This window comes from Falco rusticolus, chromosome 10 (genome assembly GCF_015220075.1).
Source record: "Falco rusticolus isolate bFalRus1 chromosome 10, bFalRus1.pri, whole genome shotgun sequence".
In the NCBI taxonomy this organism is placed as follows: Eukaryota; Metazoa; Chordata; class Aves; order Falconiformes; family Falconidae; genus Falco; species Falco rusticolus.
The window spans coordinates 5456908-5475244 of NC_051196.1; the positions used below are offsets into that span (position 1 = coordinate 5456908).

At 37.5% G+C, this 18337-nt stretch overlaps 1 protein-coding gene across 5 annotated transcripts in view; it reads left to right on the forward strand.

Moving 5' to 3' along the window:
• The window catches only part of USH1C (USH1 protein network component harmonin), a 51454-nt gene that overhangs the window by 4190 nt on the left and 28927 nt on the right, over positions 1-18337 (forward strand). For all 5 annotated transcript variants that reach the window (XM_037402946.1, XM_037402945.1, XM_037402947.1 and 2 more), the window contains exons 2-13: positions 177-244; positions 2242-2385; positions 2884-3022; positions 11468-11576; positions 11675-11699; positions 12426-12483; positions 13231-13334; positions 14573-14657; positions 15072-15131; positions 15400-15456; positions 17269-17411; positions 18017-18082. In XM_037402946.1, coding sequence (XP_037258843.1) covers positions 177-244; positions 2242-2385; positions 2884-3022; positions 11468-11576; positions 11675-11699; positions 12426-12483; positions 13231-13334; positions 14573-14657; positions 15072-15131; positions 15400-15456; positions 17269-17411; positions 18017-18082 — 1058 coding nt within the window. The remainder of the gene's footprint in view (positions 1-176; positions 245-2241; positions 2386-2883; positions 3023-11467; positions 11577-11674; positions 11700-12425; positions 12484-13230; positions 13335-14572; positions 14658-15071; positions 15132-15399; positions 15457-17268; positions 17412-18016; positions 18083-18337) is intronic.

Below are 18337 nucleotides of genomic sequence, written 5' to 3' on the forward strand. Positions count from 1 at the left end.
AAAGTCTTTTGTGAGGTAATGCTCTGTTGTAAAAATGTGTTTATCTTTAGGTGAGAAAAAAAGTCTTTCCCTGTTAAAATCTTTGCTGTATGGCTTAGGAATTTGTGAGAGTCTTGTATGTTCAACATTTGTGGTTATTCAGTCAGAGATTTATAATAATGTCCTTGGGTTTTCAGGTTAATCTACTAATTGACAATGAAGCGGAGAAGGATTACCTTTATGATGTGCTGCGGATGTACCACCAGTAAGATCTAGCTTTATATATGTTTGTGCAGAATTTTCTAATGTTTTTAAATTTAAAGAGAAAATATTCAAGATTTTAAGTGATCTTTTCTAGTATTATAAAGAAAGTAGCTGGAGTAATAGTTTTTATCCTGTGTAATGAAATCTTACACTTTCACAGCAGCAGACCCTAGCCTGCAGACAAGGAAGGAGCATGTCTGTAGTCACCCATAAAGTTCCTTTGGTTTTATGACCTGCCAGTTTTTTAAAGGATTTTGGTGGTTTCTTATGGGGGGCAAAAAAAAGCACCTGGATGATAAAACTGTTCTTGGGAAACATGACGAGCATTAATCAAATTCATTAATATTTCCAAATAATGCTTATTTATTTGCAACACTTTATTGTTTTCACTGGTGTTTGCTGTTCAAGGGGTTTTGCTATTTAGATAAAAATTTATTTGCAACTGTTTTATCTGAAAGCTGAAGAAATTTAGTCTGGGAATCTGTTTGGCATGTTTAACAGCTCTGGCTTATTACAACATAATGGGGAAAAAATGGTAAGGCGATAGGCCTATTACCAATCCTTTTACTGAAATGATTTAAACCATGGGTGCTTAGGACCTGTATTGTTGTAAATGAGATCAGCCTCTAATCCATTGCTTTTCAAAGAAGATGAGAATATATTTTCCACTCATCATAGACAAGTGGCTCTGATAGGCATTGTTTCCATTCATTTTTTAATTAATAGCATCTCAGCTGAGTGAAATGTAGACGTTTCCATCTGATGTTTGCACTGAACTATAGTTATGGGTGTATTCAGCTGCATATCTGATTCAGTTTCACTCAGGTCTGTCTAATTGCTTCTCCATTCATAAAGCCTGTTGTTTGGAAAGCTGGTTGATTCAGTAGCTCTTAATTATTTAAAATCTTCTTGCAGTTACAAAATGAACAGTGCCTATAGTAACTTTTCTTCAATTTCCGAAATTGCAATGACTCCAGCAGTATTTCCGATGCCTCTGTGAACATGTTGATGTTCTATCACTATTTTGGAGTCCATTATGAAGTATTCCAGGGCAAAAATACATGCAGTTGCTGTTGGAGTTAACATTTAATGTCTACTTCACTATGAATGGCGTTTCCAAAAGTATTTGACCTCAATCCCATGTAATGTGTCTCCTGATCTTTATTTTCATTGCATATGCCTCAGAAATATTGTATGCCAGGAAATGTAAATTATGAGAGAGGGAACAGCAAATAATACTGACAGAGTTTAACTTGATGTTGTGTAGGAACAGCCCCACTGAACCTTAGGGAGCTGGGCAGCAGAGTACATTTTCTAGACCTATAATTATCTCAGTGCTGATCAGTATCAATAAGACTACTTTGCGTAGCTCTCAAACCAGATGTTGACATCAGTTTAACTTCTGTAGCTGTTATTAATTGGTTCATGTGGGTTCAATTTATATTTGAAAAAAAATAATTTAAAACTTAAAGCAAGTTTTTGCTCAAACTACTGAGTATTGTGATTTCCCACACATATGCACACATGCCCCGAGTCAAAAGTTTGTCAGTCCCCAAAGTTCAGGAAAGGAAGGAGCTTGTAGGCTAGATTCACTTAGAAAGATTCCTAACTAGTAAGGAAACAAAAATCTAGTAGGCAGGTGTATCTGATCTAGAAAGTTATTTCCAAATGGTTACATAAATCTTTTCAGGACTCTGAGAATGACATTAAAGGTGCCACCTGTAAAAGTGATGTGCATGACCTTAAAAGATACAGACAGTATATAGGAGATTTCAGTTATTTTGAAGAAGGTAGGTATTGTTCCTGTTTGCTTACAGAAGGCTTGCTTTCTCAGAGGCTGTTTTGCTTTGGTTAAACCAGTATCTGCATAAGTAACTTTTTTTAGTAGGTTGAAGGGACACACAAGTATTGAAGCCACTTATATGGCAAGTTATTAAATGGTGATTTTTGTTGGGGTGTTGATTTACCTGTGCTTGTTTTGTCATTGTGTTTTTGTAGATCTATGAATCTCCCAGTGCTTGTGGGGGACCTAAAGCTCGTGATTAATGAACCGAGCAGATTGCCTCTATTTGATGCCATCCGCCCACTTATCCCATTAAAACACCAGGTGGAATATGATCAACTTACACCCAAAAGATCACGGTAAGAGAATGTAGAACAATGCAGCTAACTTAAATACAAGCAGGAAATACTGACTGAGTCTTCAGATAAGTTCTAAGTTAAATATCGACCACCTGTGTAGAGTAGGCATAGTTATTTCACTGTTGCTATATTTGCTAGAAGTACGGTTTTGAGCTACCTGAAACTGTTTGCCAGCTAGTTTAATCTTGGTAGGGGTAAAGGCTAAAGGAGTCAAAAATTATACTTTCCACTTGAAACAAACTTTTCTCATTTTTTCTGCATTTAATAATAATAAAAAACTCTTATAACTCTAACCCTCTAGAAGCAGACAGCTTCAACAGTTGCATATGTCTTTTCTTATGAAAAATATCTGTTGGCTTTAGCTAACACTCATCCATCCAAACTTCAGTCAGCTTGCTTTTTTTCATGCTTATATATTACAAGAGAAAAATAATGTGTAACTTTTACTATTGCCACGTGTTATGCATATGAACAGTTAAGTATCTTCCATTTTTGCAGAAAGCTGAAAGAGGTGAGATTGGATCGTTTGCATCCTGAAGGACTTGGAATAAGTGTAAGAGGTGGAGTGGAATTTAGCTGTGGCCTCTTCATCTCCCAGTTAGTTAAAGGGGGACAGGCAGACAATGCTGGACTTCAGGTAAGAAAATTATATTAATGGCTGCTGTGCTACAAAAAGCTTTTTGTTACAATGTTAGGGCAGCAAGCAGTTAAAAATTTTTCTTTACTATTTAGAAACAGCAATTGCTAAGGTGCACTAAAGTGCTTTTTGTTGCTTGTAATAAAATACGTAGGTCAGTGCCATAGCAAATACCATTATACCAATGGTGAATCAAGTTATTAAAACTGTACTTTTCAACATTTTTGATAAGTAAACCGTTTTTTCATACTTGGGATATGATAATTTTTGAAGATAAAAGGGCTTTCTAGAGTGTTTATACTTCATGAGTAGCAACAGTCAAATATAAGCAGATGGAAAGAAAGATCTCAACTCTGTGGAAGAGAGTTTTAAGTTGCCAAATTCTGATTAAATGTAGAACAGCATATAAATACTAAAAATGTTAATTCTACCTTGTACAGATATAATTTGTGTAATTAAGTGTTTATTTGAACTTCATGTATAAATTATGGGAGGTTTTGGTTTATGCAATGCAAGTGCATGAAAGGGAGAAGCTATTTTTAATGATTTCCAATATCCTTTGTACTGCATAGAATTGCACTTTGAGTGATTAAATTTTATATACATGAACTGTAACAAGGTTGGAAAAAGTAATTGGGTATAAAACCACATTTTTTTTCTAATCGGTACTTACGTGATTTGTGTTCATGAAGTTTTGAGTGCTTGGTTGGTTGTTTTAATATGTTGTTTCTTGCTCATACATATCTTGGTGAAGAAAGGAGTGAGCAATTGCTGTAGCAATCATCTGCATCTTGCTATGCTTTCAAAGCTGATAAGGTGTTTTAAAGGTCTGTTTCTCACTAGAAAGGCTGATAGGTCTGGGTAATTTTATTTTGTTGAGTGCAGATAGTTGCTGGAAGTATTGATGTTTAAGGATTATATTTAATACTAGTCAAGAATGTGTTAGAATGGCATGAATTATTACAGTGTTTAAACTAATGAGTTTTGTAGATACGCTTTAGGGTAACCCCACAACTCTCTTAGCTTAAAAAAACAAACAAACAAAAAAAACCCTTCTGTCAAAAAGACAATCCAAGTTAGGGTTCCGTGTTTGTATAGTTGATGCTGAGAACTTTCTAAAATTTAAATAAATGTCCCTCTCTCTGTTTGCATACATGCATATGCCCTTTTGTTTGCGCATTCGAACCTATATATCCCTTTCAGATACACCACTGAATTAGTCCCATCTTCTGGCAGCCTGCTCTGGACAGAAGCATGACTGGCTCACGGGATGCTTTTAGAAACTCCTTGGAACAAACCCACAATTTCAGGGAATATACCCCACAAATTCTGTATTTATTTAGAATTGAGAGAGTGGTATAGGACACTGCAAACACTGTGCTGAAAGTGTCAGTAGCCTACTTCTAAGCATGGGGGTTGCCAGTGGATAACTCTAGAAAAGGGCATTGATGCACCTTCCCAGGGTTTGCACTACAAAAGCTCCTAGTGATCAGCTCAGTAGAGATTCCAGCTGCATCCTTCCACCACTGGTAGGAAACTGAGAAAAAGTCAGACCAGTCAATTGTATGGCATTTGAAAACATCTCTTGAAAAATACTGGAAGGATTTAAAGATGCTGGGCAATAAAGGACTTGATGGCCACTGTCTTAAACTGTCATGCTAGTACATTCATCTTAATGCTGTGTTGCAGCTCTGCTCCTCTGCTTGTGGCAGACTAATGTTTTGACATGATTGGTAGATAAGGAGTTATGCTCAGTTGTTGTGCTGCTGTAGGGATGTCGATTTTAATTTTTCCTTGGTGCAGAAAAAGGCTCTTCTGGCTTTCTGTGACTGAGGCCATTGTACTACATGTTGGTGACAGTGAATGGGATTGTAAAGGATCTTTGGGCTCGGTTGTACAAATTTAACAACTCAGAACATAGTTGGAGTTTGGTAGAGAAAGTAGGGAAAATAAGGGGGAAATACACTTGAGACTGACTTTGTTAGGGTTAGATTCTATGTATTAATATGTGCAGATGGTGCTTTGCAGCTCTTGTAACTGTCTGACTTCCGTTTTTTGATGCCTGGTGTTAAAGCTCAGCCTGAAGTGCCTTCATAATAGGTGGCACCAGGTACTTTCGTAACCCAACTGAATAGCAAGAGCTGACAGGCAGTCCATTGTTCTAAATTGCTGTCTCACAGTAAAGCCAACTGCTTCTGAAATTTCACCCACCTGCTTTATTTAACTAAATCTCTACACATTTTCTATCTCAAAAATGCTGTCTGAGAAAGGTATAATGATCTTCTATTATACCATCACTTCTATGTCCTTCTGCTTTTTTAAAAAATTCCAATTCGTTTTGCGTGATTTCTCCTTGAAGTAGTTTCCAAGGTACTTTAAAATGACTGAATAATCATAAAGGCTTACTGAGGCATTTGTAGTTTTGACTTTATTTTTTTTGACTACAGTTTCTCTAAAAGGCAGGTGTTTTGTCCTTTTATGAAGAAATGTACTATTCTTTTTTCCCCTTCTGCTTTCTGATACTTATGTCTGTGGGGATTCTGCTGAATACAAAGAGATGGAGATTGGTATGAATGATGAACATAGAAGAAGTATACAAAATGAGAAATTTGAAACATTTATGTTACGTAAAAACCCATCAGTTTCCTGGAAACTAAATACTGTGTTTCTTATGTTAAAAGTTACAAATAATAGGCATTTTTCCTGGGAAAATTTAGATTTGCAGCTCTTTTTTGAAAGTCTGTCATCTCCCCGTTTGATAGGGAAAGTGGAAACAGTGATTATATAATAACAAAATAATTGCTACTGTTCTACTCTGCTCAATCCTGCAGACTTAATGCTGCTGATTCAGGAGGTTGGTATACAGTGACACTATTAATTACTTCAGTATATGGACACTTTTTTTTCAGGAAAACTGTTCAAGTGTCCTAAAGAGAAGCAATTTGTTACATGCCTATATGTCTCCTGTAGTTCAGCCTGGACTGGGTTATTTCTAATGCACCATCAGTCACGTTGTCAGTAACATAAATGTCATTAGGATGACCAAAGATATTAGACTGTCTTTTCATCTTGTTTCTGAAGCTCAGCGAAGAGCAGTATTAAATATATCTATATGGGGAAAGCTCATTCCCATATGGGAGGAAAAAATAAAGTACGCTCTTGGCTGCATTTATAACTTTGTAAGTGTGTTCCTTTTAGGGAGATGATACAATACCAACAGATGTGACTTGCTTAGTGAATGATGGCATCCTCAGAGCAACACTAGTTCTGCTGATGCAGAAGCGATATAGTGACTCACAAATGACTGCCATTTGCAGTCCTAAAACTGGGATGCTTCTGTGTGTTGAGGCATTGGAGGTAATAACAGTAGGTTAGGTTACCCTGTTAGAAAGCTGAGTCTGTGCAAACCCAGGCTCCCTGGTCTGTTATAGCCCACATAATGTGAAAGATGTGAGTAAAGGAGGGATCTTGAACTAAACCAAAAGCAAACAAAAAGCTCCACCACCACCAAATACAGAAGATCAACAAGAAGAGTCTAGGTAGATCAAATGAGGTTGAGATTGCATACTTACTTAGTTGTACACAAGCTTCTGGTATTTTTGCAATGAAATAATCCAGAGAGAGGCCAGAATGGGGAATAGAGGAAGATTTTTCAGCATTTTATTGTTGAGGAACTCAACCTGCCTTGGAAAAGTAGAGGTCACTTGCTTTCCCACAGTTTCTGAGAATCACCAGCAGAATCCTAAACAGGCGGAAAGTCTTGTTTTGTTTGGGTTTGTAGGGGATATTGTGTCTTTATGCTCAGTGCCACAAGTCTGACTCATCTCTGAGCCATTTTGCTGCTTGGCAGTACAGTCACATTGCCACTGCTAATCCCAGTCTTAAAGATGCGTTATTTATGGTGGATTTTCTGAAGTGTAGAGGGCAATTGAACAGCTCTAGACTAAATTCTTGGTTTTGGGGTGGGGAACTAGCTTAGACTTTAGTGGCATATCTTTAGGGAAAAGAGGACTGCCAACAACAAGTTGGTTGAGTGAATGTTCTTTCATAGCGAGAGCTGTCAGGGCTGTGACACTAAACTGTAGACCCCATGTGTTTTTCTTTCTCTGATTCTGCATTTTTACCTTGGGTCATATGTTCGAAAGCCTTTAAGTACTGACCTATTTCTGCTCTTATTAAAGATCATGTTAAAAATCTGACTGGCTTAAATGAAAACTGTCAAGCTCCCAGGAGTGCTGCAGGTTGCACACAGGCCGTTGCCCCGGGTGAGGTTTTTGGATGTCCAGCAGGTGGAGCAGCAGCCCTGCTGGTTGGGGCTGGGGACCACCACGGTTGTGTTCTGCCTGTGCAAGCGTGTTCTCTCCAGCAGAACAGTCACATACTGCATTTTCTTTGCTTTCATAGTTTTCTGATGCTGTGTTGTGTAAGTTAAAAATCTTTAAGTTCAGCGGAGAGGAAACTGCGCTACGTGAGCTATGCTGGTGCAGTGGATGTGTTTGTAATGACTTCTACTGCAGAGAATGTGACACTTCCCAGAAGCAGAAAAGTTTGTGAAAGAAGTGAAGGAGACAAGTGGGTGGTTTCTTGTTTTGTTGGACTTTTGGTTTTGGTTCATTTTAGCTGAACAGTTCACAGTAGGAAGATTTGATAATACTTTCTACCTATGAAAAAAGGCAGAAAGGGATGACATGTCCAGTGTCCTGTCACCCAAGTGTCGACCTGTCACGATGTGTATTAATGTGACGGCCTCAAAGACACAGGCCAAACTGAGGAATTCCTACTTCCAGTTCTACTCTGTCCTCTCACATAAGTGGGGTGATGCAAATTTAGGCTTTTGGTGCTGACCTGTGCAGTGCCAGAGGAGGAGTCTCTAGCTGTGCCTACTTTTTCCCTAAAACTGTTGGTAACATACGAGGAAGCTAGTCCTCAGTGAGCTAAACTATGACTACTTTTTTTCAGGCACAGATGCTCCCGTCAAATTTGTGTGATGGAGAAAACAGCAGATGCACTGTAGGGTTTAGTCTGTACGGCCACAGTAGATCGTTTACTCGGTCTGAATAAGAGTGGTGGTGTTACCTTCTGTCCTTTCAGTGACAGTAAAGTTGGAAAGTTTCTATGGAGGAGACCAGAAGTATCTGGCTCAAAAAACCCCAAAACCCAAAAAACTGTTATATTTAACTCTGTGACCCATTTTTTTTATTAATATTTTTTATCTAAAGTGGCACAGTCTTAACAAATGTGTTAAAGATTACAATATTTATTGTAATACTGTTGTGAATATTACAATGAAGTCTTTAATCCTGTAAGTAGGTAGGGGGTTTTGCACTAAGACATTTTTTTGGCACCACCTTAGTGGTTAGGGCAGAGTGAAGTTTCTCATCCCTGTCTCTTCCTGGTAGGTCTCCTGTGCCTCCTGCATTCTGGAAGAGCTAACTCTTCTGATCTTCTGCAGCAGCAGTTGAAAGTGTGTTCACAACTGATGGTACTGTGGTTCACAACTGGTGCACTGACAGTCCCAAAGAAAGTGGATGAAAGGGAAGTTTTCCCCAGATGAGAACTAGTATAGCCAGAGTCTTTACATTATCTTTTACCAAATGTGTTATGGTGAACCTACCTCTTCCCCTAAACTTTTTAGTCAATAAAGATGTTCGCCAAGACTGTAAAAAATCATGTTCTTAATTTGTAGTATAAGGACCTTTTCCAAACCTAAAGTGCAAGCACAGAGCCTGTGCTACAAAGTAATTGTAGATTATTATTTTTTGAATGAGCATGACAATGCATTCTACCTAAACTTTGTTGTTTAGGACTAGTTGCTTTAGCTTTGCTGAAACTTGAAATCAGCTTGATGTAGATACCAGAATGGAAAACTTAAGCCTAAACTGAAATTTGGCAGCTTGAAAGTGTGTCTTTAAGTCCAACATGTTAAGCTGAACATGGGTGTAGGGCAATCATTAACTAGGGATAATGCTGCCATAAAACCAGACCTACTTGTGAGGAGGCACACAAAGTTTCATTGATCAATAACTGAGTCATATTCTGTTGATGTTAATGAGAAAAGTCCTGTTAGCTATCAGGTTGGCATTTTGATACATTTGTATGTAATAAATATTCACAGTAGTGCATAAGAAACTCTACTGGGGAGCAGTAAAGCCAAAGTATTTGACTTTGTTCTTGTGGAGATTAAAGTACAAAAGTATGAGGGTATTGTTTACGGTTTGTTGCTAAAGCCATTTCCTGGTAATCACTTGTATATCCTACTGTGCAGAGGATTGATTTGCATTGCCTGGTGGAAGAGAGTAAATGCCAGTTTTCACACAGTCGTGTCACGTGGTTCCCATTAGGTAAAAGTCTTTGCTTATGGTGCTCTAGTCAAGACCTGGCATTTTTCAGTGTTTTCCTGAGCAGCTAGTAAGTTACAACCTTAAATGAAGTGGACAATGTTCCCATCCCGATTCCTTCTCACTCTACCTGGCTAAGGGGATCATTAGGCAGAGTTCATAGAAACTTGGAAATTTCTAGTCTAGTCATCATCTCATAACAAATTTGGATTTATATTAGAGGAAGGGAAGCCTTTTGAAATACAAGCTTTTCAATGATGTGCTGTCATTTTATCACCAAATAAACACTAGCTCTGTTAGTTCTTTTGTGTATTCTGAAAAATAAGATTTGAAATTTTATAGAAGCAGCTGAAAGCTTATGGCACCCTGTCTGTTCTACAATAATAAATTGAATACTGCCAGGGAATATTCTTGGAGTGCTGTCATTTGGTTGCTGATAAATGTTAGTGTGGTCCCCAGTGTGGCCTCTGGTCTATGCCAGCAAGCATTATGCAGTTCAGGTGATAACACATGCCAGGGGTGGTTACTAGAGAGCAGGTTACACAAAGCCACCCTGCTCTGGAGGAATTGTCTTCAGTTGTAGAGAATGGTCTTTATCCTTAATTAATATACCAGGGCATACGTAGTTTCTGTGTAAAGCTGGCTTGGTTTTGGATCAGACAATGAGTCCTGGAGATAAATTGAGGGCACCATGCAATTTGTTTCTGCAGTCTTTTGCTTCCAGATACGTTACTTCTTTTTGGTGCAGTATACTAGTATAAAGATGCTGGAGGATAGTTTAGTGGATCTTGTATTTCTGCTGTCAATTTTTTGGTAAGAGTTTTGTAATAGATGTTTTTCTCTTGATTTTTTTTCAGAACAATATTGAACGGCTTTGAGGCAGGTGGTACAAACTGGCAACGAGGGTTATCTTTTACCTAGTATATACATAGTTACCTACTTTTTTTTTTTTTTTTTCCTCTGGAATACCTGTTTCTTTGCTTTTTTTTCTGTTAGTAAAACCCCTGAATCTTTCCCTGCACAACTGTGTGGAAAATTTCAGTTTTTCAGTCCATTGTATACCCACTTTGTGAGACAAAAGGCACATAGGTTTGGAAGATAATCAAAGAGGGACTGTATCTGTACAGAGAACCATAGCCAATCCTTCAGGGTGGGGGACAGGGCAAATTACTGCTCCTTTAAGTCGTTATCTTCATCAAAATTTGCCTTGGGGATAGTTTCGTTTCTTCTGTTCAGACTGCATGCTCTTGGTCTGTTCCGTAGCTGACTATGCTCCCTGTTACCCATGGAGCCCCAATAGCATATATACAGAGGCATGGGTAGCTTAGGAATAAGTGATAGAAGTGCCTTTTATCTGGTGGGTGCTTTCCTTCTGTGTTTCTGTTTCAAGTTTTCCTATTTCTTTCATCTCATACAACAGGGGGAATGCCACAGTGTAGGGGTCACAGTAGGGCAGTGGTACCATCTTCTCAACCATAGTATATGATGGGTTGCTGCTGTGAAACACTTCAAAATCTGTCACATGAATAGCATGCAATTTTGTAACTGATGTAGATGAGTCAAGAAGACTTAAGCTACTGCACCCCAGAATAAGCATTCATTCTGCTAGTACCTGACTTAGCATAATTAATCAGAGGTTGCACCTTAAAACAAGGTAAATTCCATTAAAAGAATACATTGTTCTGAATCAGAATCAGGCAAGGTAATGAGACCACGTTTAGTTTCCTATTGATCAAAACAGTTGAGAAGGTATTTCAGAGAACATGTGGTAAAAGCAATCTTAAACTGCTAAAGTATAAAGGAAGAAAAGCACTCCAAAATTATTGGACTGAAATACAGACACCTGTATTTAAGATAATCTGTGGGGTATAAGCCTGATGTGTAGAGACTAGATATATTTATAAAATTGCTGTTTGGCCATTAATCTGCCATTTTGGTTTTAAATATTAAGTTCAAACAAGTACAGGTAAATCTGAAATAAAAAAAGCATTCAGGACTCAACATGATCAAACCTTTGCATCAAAATGATTGCCAGATTGTGTCATTGCTTAAAAACCTTTTAACGTTAATTTACAATTTATTTATTCTTCTCCCTTTCATTTTTGAGGTTGGAGATGAGATAGTTCGTATAAATGGGTATTCCATTTCATCGTGCACACATGAAGAAGTCATAAACCTCATACGTACAAAGAAAATAGTGTCCATAAAAGTAAGACGTAAGTAACAAAAAATCACCCATATCACTAAAGTTTGCTTTTAATAGATTGATGGTGATCTGTAGAAAACATTACTTAACAGTATTTTTCTTTTTCAGATGTTGGCATGATACCTGTCAAAAGGTAATGATATTTAATTTGAAAACAAATCAGCTTATTAATTTTCACATACTCTCTTCAATATCCAAAGAACCTCTGTGTTTATCTGTATATTTGAAAATGTGTGAATGGGCATCTCCATAGCCGATGAAAATGTCATATCCTTTGTGATAAACAGGCAAATATCTTGTTTGATGACTCTGACTTATGCCAGTTGCCTACTTAAATGAACCATTTTCTATTTCCTCATCATTTGTGGATATTACCTGGAAATTTCCTTATCAATGCAACTAACTTAACAGAGAGCTTCACTGCTTCTCTATGTACGTAACACTCGAGGGTTGCGTCAGAGCTTAGAAAAATTTTAAATTATTGTCCTCTTCCAGTTTTTGTTGGACAGTTGAACATTTAAGTGGAATGTTTGAGAAATGTTAATGATGGGAGGTATCTTTCTGCATAGATGTTTGTATAAGCTGTACAAGTTGTTATGATTATTTTCACAGTCATTCTTAGTTTCCCAAAATTGTTTCATTTGAGATTTTCTCAAGTTTATGTTTGACTGGCTTTACTAGCCTAAATAGTTGTATGCTTGTTTGATGTTCTGTTTGAATTGCTAGAAAATAAACCAGTTGTTGTGAATCGTATCCAAAGGAACTTGTAGATGCAAAATAGGCCACATTCCAAAGTAGCTTTTTGAATACATTCACATTTGTTTTGTCACCATTATTTTAAACTACTTTTCCCTTCCAGTTCAGCAGATGAACCCCTTAAATGGCAATATGTGGACCAGTTTGTGTCAGACTCTGGGGTAAGAGATCAACATTTTTATAAAGATGTCTTTTGAGAAATCTGTAATGGTTCTGACCTTTTCACAGAAGTTATTGTGTGTATTTCTATGATGCAGTATCTTGTTACAAGCATTCTGGGAGAAACGTCTTTTAGGATATGAAATGATTCTAGAATCATTAGGTAAGGAAAGGGCAGGATCAGTTGAAATATCTTTTACTCTTAATTGGTGCTTTATTTTGCAGGGGCTTACTAACTTACCAGGCTATAATTCTGCAGTACAAATCTTTAACAGATTATTTGGCCTATCTTAGCTGTAATAGTGGAGGAATGACAGGTATGAATGCAATTGACTTCTGTGTCTTGCAGCAGTTAAAAGAGAGACCACAATTACCAGTCTTCTGCTTTCAGGAAGAAAGACTTAGTTATATAGCGAACGCTATCATGTATTTTTCCAGCCCTTTTGTCAGGGAACATCTAAATGATTATTTTGCCGTATCACTTTCCCTTAATTTTCCTTCACCCTTTTCTGAAGACAAAGTTTGACTATTTAAACAGTCTTCTCCAAACAGAAAGATAAGTTCAGTATTTTACCTCAACCATGCAAGCTCCACTGAAATGACTGTATTTAACATTCATCTCCAGTAGGACCTCAGAGGAATCTTATCTTGGTGTTGGCAAGGTCTGTTCTTGGCTTTGTGGAGTTTTATAGTAGTCTTGATATTTCAACACAAACTAACATATGCAGCATTTTTTAATCCCCCTCCAGGAAGGGAAGGGCAGTGTTGCTGGTCTTGCTTCTTCGGGAGGGAGAGACAATAAAGAGAAGAAAGTCTTCATTAGCTTGATTGGTACAAAAGGCATGGGATGCAGGTGGGTACATGTTTCCTATTTAATGTCAGTGGTTGAGTGGTTTAAGTGAGACATCCAAGGCAGTTATTTCCATCCTTCATTGATAGGTTATCAGGAAAATAGAGATCCACACTGGATCATAAAGGCAAATGGGAACAGGAAGATATCTGTGGCACACGTTATGTATTATTACACAAAGCATAAGTACCTGTGTTACAAGTTCTGACTTAAAACCAAAAAAAATCTTTTAAATTTAAAAATAAGAGCAGTTTTTGGATCTTCTAAATGCTGTTACGTTTTAAAATGCTTTGAAATGCTGTTATGTGATGTATCAATTCCAGCACTGTCCAGTGTCAGGTTCACTCCCTGAACTGAGACTGCTTTCTGTGACCCTTTTCAGAGCTGAGAAGCCATCACACAGCTATATTGAGTTCCTAAAAGTAATGTTGAATTTTTAAGACTTCTAGAAATCTGAACAGATACTTCTCAGACTCCTGTCCTGGCAGCTAGTTATGGAGGTTTTGAGGCAGAAGGGATAATTGTAGGATTTCTTATATATTTAGGAATATATAGTTGAAGTTATCAAGATAGAACTGCATGGAGTATTTTCTATAAGCGTAAGTGTTCTTTCGTATTATTTGCAAGATCTAAAGGTTTTTTTTAAAAAAATATTATTTACAGACCTGGAGGGAACATTCAACATTACCTGCTGGATATGTTAGCTACAAAAATTATTCCCGTGTCTGGGCACAGCTTAGATTGCCACTTAAAGTTTCCAGGCTAGATGTTGGCCCCCAGTTGAAATGTATTTCTTGCTTCTAATAAATAATTCTGAAAAATAACATTGTTTTATATGTATAGTGTACCACAGTTCAGTGAGTAAATATTCAAGCAATTAGTAATTACTCATTGTCACATGCTTGCTGTTGAATGTCATTAGTGTTCCAGTCCCTTGTACTGACCTACAGTGTCTACTGTATTAGTGTGAACATCTGAAGTAAAAACCAGGAGCTTGAATATTTTTCTTTTAGCTTTTTCTTAAATCACAGTTTAGTGGTCTAAAGGATACAGAAGTAGGATGATAAACATTGAGTGTGTACTGGCAGATTTCAGTGTTTGTTTCAAATTAGGCTAATACCACCAAAATATTTTTTAGTCAGAAATAAATTATGAGAAAACAACTAAGACATCTTACTGTATTACAGTCTATTATTCCACAAATATTGTCCTATGAATGTTTGTTTTTTGTATTACACCAGTATATCCAGTGGTCCAACACAAAAACCAGGCATTTTTATCAGCAATGTTAAGCCGGGCTCTCTTTCATCAGAGGTGGGCTTAGAGGTAAGTATGCCACCTTCCAAGGTAGGTACCACATGGAAATCTGGTTTGGTATTTCCTACTTCAAGGATTCTGGATCACTGAAGTCACTAGCTTTGGGTTTTTTTTTCCATGGGAGAGAAATACATTGTGGTTACATTTAAAATGATGTGAGTTTCTTAAATTTTAGCAATATGAGAGTGCCCACCTGGGTCAAACCAACAGTCCATCAAGCTCAGTATTTGGTCTCAAACAGTGGCAGTAGAAAATGTTAATATAGGAAAATGTGCAAGCCTGGCCAGTTTCCAGCCTGTTCCCTTTGTACGCTGCCTGTACCTATGATTATTGTATTAAGAATGTTAGAGAGTATATCTCTGTTTTCATTTAATAAATGTGCTAATCTAGTGTCTGTACTAAAATTTGGTTTAACTCCTCTAGGTTGGTGATCAGATTGTTGAGGTGAATGGAGTGGACTTTTCTAATGTGGATCATAAAGAGGTAAGATCAAGTTTTCCTAGTTCCCTGAACTTGTACTTGTCAGCTTATTACACATCTATCTGATTTTTCTGGCTGCAAAAAATGTGTTTTGATACCAGGCTACTTAACCAAAGAGGTTGTGTATTGAACATGGGAATTTGGAGATGGGAATACCTACTACCCTGTTTGGTTCAGGCAGGTCTTCTGGAAATTCCAGCCTTTACAACCAGCATCTTTCATCCTTTTATGACTTAATTTGGACTGACTTTTGTTTTGTTTTAATTTGCAGGCTGTTGGAGTGCTCAAAAGTAGTCGTACTTTGACTATCTCTGTGGTAGCAGGCGCTGTAAGTATATTTATAAAAGCAGAACATTTTGTGAAAATTACTGTGGGCAAATACATGGCAAAAATAAATAGAAAAGAAGTAAAGCTGTATTTTTTTATAATGTCTGTACCGCTAAATTCTGTTAAACCAGGGCAGTACTGAGTGGCTATTGATTATTTCATTGGTAACTATCAATGGTATTCTCAAAAAAAAACAGTTTCAGTGCAAAACCATTTCCTTGACCAGGAATGGCAGTTAAGTTTATTGTAATGGTTTCTCACGTTTGAGAGCTTCTGTTCTAATACATAGCTGCTTCTGCTGAAACGGGGAAAGTGAATTGGATTGGAATCAATTAATTTTTCGTCCTGTGTAGCTGATGTCTTAGTTTTATTCCAGATTAATCCCCTGTGTAACTGTTTATCTGATCTCTTTAGTGTATCAACACATTGAAAACTGTTCAGTTTTCCATTTCCACTGTTTTGTGGAACAGAACTACATGCCTTTGGGGCCTAATCTAAAGCCAGCTTGAAATTAATTGAATCTTCCCACTGGCATCAGTTGACTTCCAATAAATGTTTTAATGTTTTGACTGCTTTAGTCCTTATTGTAAAATATATGGTTATGTACAACAGGATACTCAAGTTCCATAGACTAATCAAAGATGGTATTTTCTGATTTCCTTGCAACTGAATTAAATAGGGAAAACAAGATTTAATAAATCATTTAAGCTACTTCCTCAGGGCTCATGTATACTGTGTAGCTATATTAAGGGATTCATGGTTTAATTAAACTAATCTAACAAAAGATACACTTGTCCAAAGGCGTTGTAGACATTGTATAAATAAATGCTCCAGACTACTTGATTAAGCTCCAGGAGCTCAACATCCTAAGGACTTAGTTTCAACACCCAGATATGTTACCAACGGTTAGAAAAGATGGGATCTACTCCAGCATGTACCACTGGGGCTGCATCCTTGAAATGGTGAATTGTTGCTTGGAACAGTTCTGCTCCACCCTTGACCTCGCATGTGTCTCCTTTCCTCAGTACACATCTTTGTACTGAAAAAGACATTGCAAAAGGAAACAGCTTCTCTACTCCTGTTTTTTTGGTCAGCAGAGATCATGGTGCAAAGGTATTCTTCACTGCCAGGTTTTGTTCTAGCTGTCTACTTGAGCCTTAGAGACATGAAAAATCCTGTCTTCTAATTAATATGAGATTTTAATTTCAGTAATGAAACTTAGATAAATGTTATCAAAGTGTTTGACAGATAGCACCATGGGAATATCTTTCTTGAGTAGAAAATAGTGCTCGTGTCTTAACTGTAAAGGAAATGAAACAGGAACAAAACCAACTGAAACTTATTAACTATGTAACCTTTTGGCAATGTATGTTCCCTGAATGGTGGTACATTTCCACAGCAGCCAGGCACAAGGGCATTAAAATGCAGTAACTGTGTAGTTGTCTTCCACACTGGGATTCATTCAGTGTGCTGTTCTCTAGCATTGTGTTGCTCAGATTTCAAGAGACAGTAATGTGGAGGTTTTTCTGGGTGACACACTGAGCATGTCTTTGGCATGACCCCTACACTGTTGTTGCTGACTTCAGTAGTTGCATGCCTCTTCTGAGGTGTTTGGTACGTAATAACTTTGAGACTGAAACTGGAGTAGCTCTTTGGAATTAAGTGGTCAGATCTTTCAGAAAGCATTGCTCAGAAAAAGTGATGCGAGGAGATGGCAGGTGTGCTAGTATGTAAGCTGTTCTGAATTATTTCCTAGAAGAACTACATTCATGAGACTTCCCACAACTGATTTGGGTGGTGATTGTGATTGCAGGGAAAGGAGCTGTTCATGACTGAAGAAGAAAGGCAGAGAGAAGCACGTCTCCGTGAGCAAGAACGCCAGGAGTTAATGCATCAGAAGCGACTGGCGCTGGAGACTAACAAAATCATCAAAGAGCAGCAAGAGAAAGAGAGATTGTAAGGACCCTGTATAGGACAGTCAGAAAAATTTAGCTTGGATTGGGAAAGGGCGTGGAAGACAGAAGCAACCATGAGAAGATTCCCAAGTTAGATTAACTTAATTTTGCTATTGCAGTCTCTGATCATGAATTCTTATCCTGAGGTGCTCTTGATGTTCTGAGTTTTTGAAGCTGATAGCATTCAAATATGTCTTGAGTAGAAGGGTCACTTAGTTCCCCAACTGTTATAACCCTATGATTCAGTATGATACTAGTTATTCTCCTGATGCCATTCCCTAATCCTTTATTTTTAGCAGCACAGTTAGAAATTTTATACTATTACAATACTACGCTATGGAACTGCCTCAGAAGGAGATAGCGACTTAGAGTTAAATGGTGATATGCTCTTATTATCCACATGGTCATGAACGTCCTCAGGGTTCCTGCACAAGTGTGTTGAACCCTTGGTATTGTAAAGATGACTTCTTAAAAGGAGCATTTTCCCCCAATGCAGATGTATTTACTCTCTATGTCTTTTACTAACGATATGGTGACACACTTTGTGGAAGTTCTTACTCGGAAAATACTATTTTTATCATGGTGTCCTGATTCTTCTTATTGTAGAAGAAAACTGGAGATTTCCCAGAAGGCTGCAGAGGAAGAAGAGAGATATCGAAGAGAAATAGAGCAGTAAGTAAAAACCTTACATCAGCAATATGCTGCCTGAAAAAAGGGTCCCTGTATACTAGATCTGGCTGAAAACATTATGCATGTTCTTTTCTAATAAAATCATATAATATTTCCATTTAGCTAAATGTAAGTTTGATGTATGTAAGTACACCGCAGTTATAGAATAGGAAACTGCGCTGAAAATCAGCAGCTGGAAAACATGAGGGTTATGGTGATAATAAATTCAATGTGAAATTGAAATTGAGTGCTTATTTT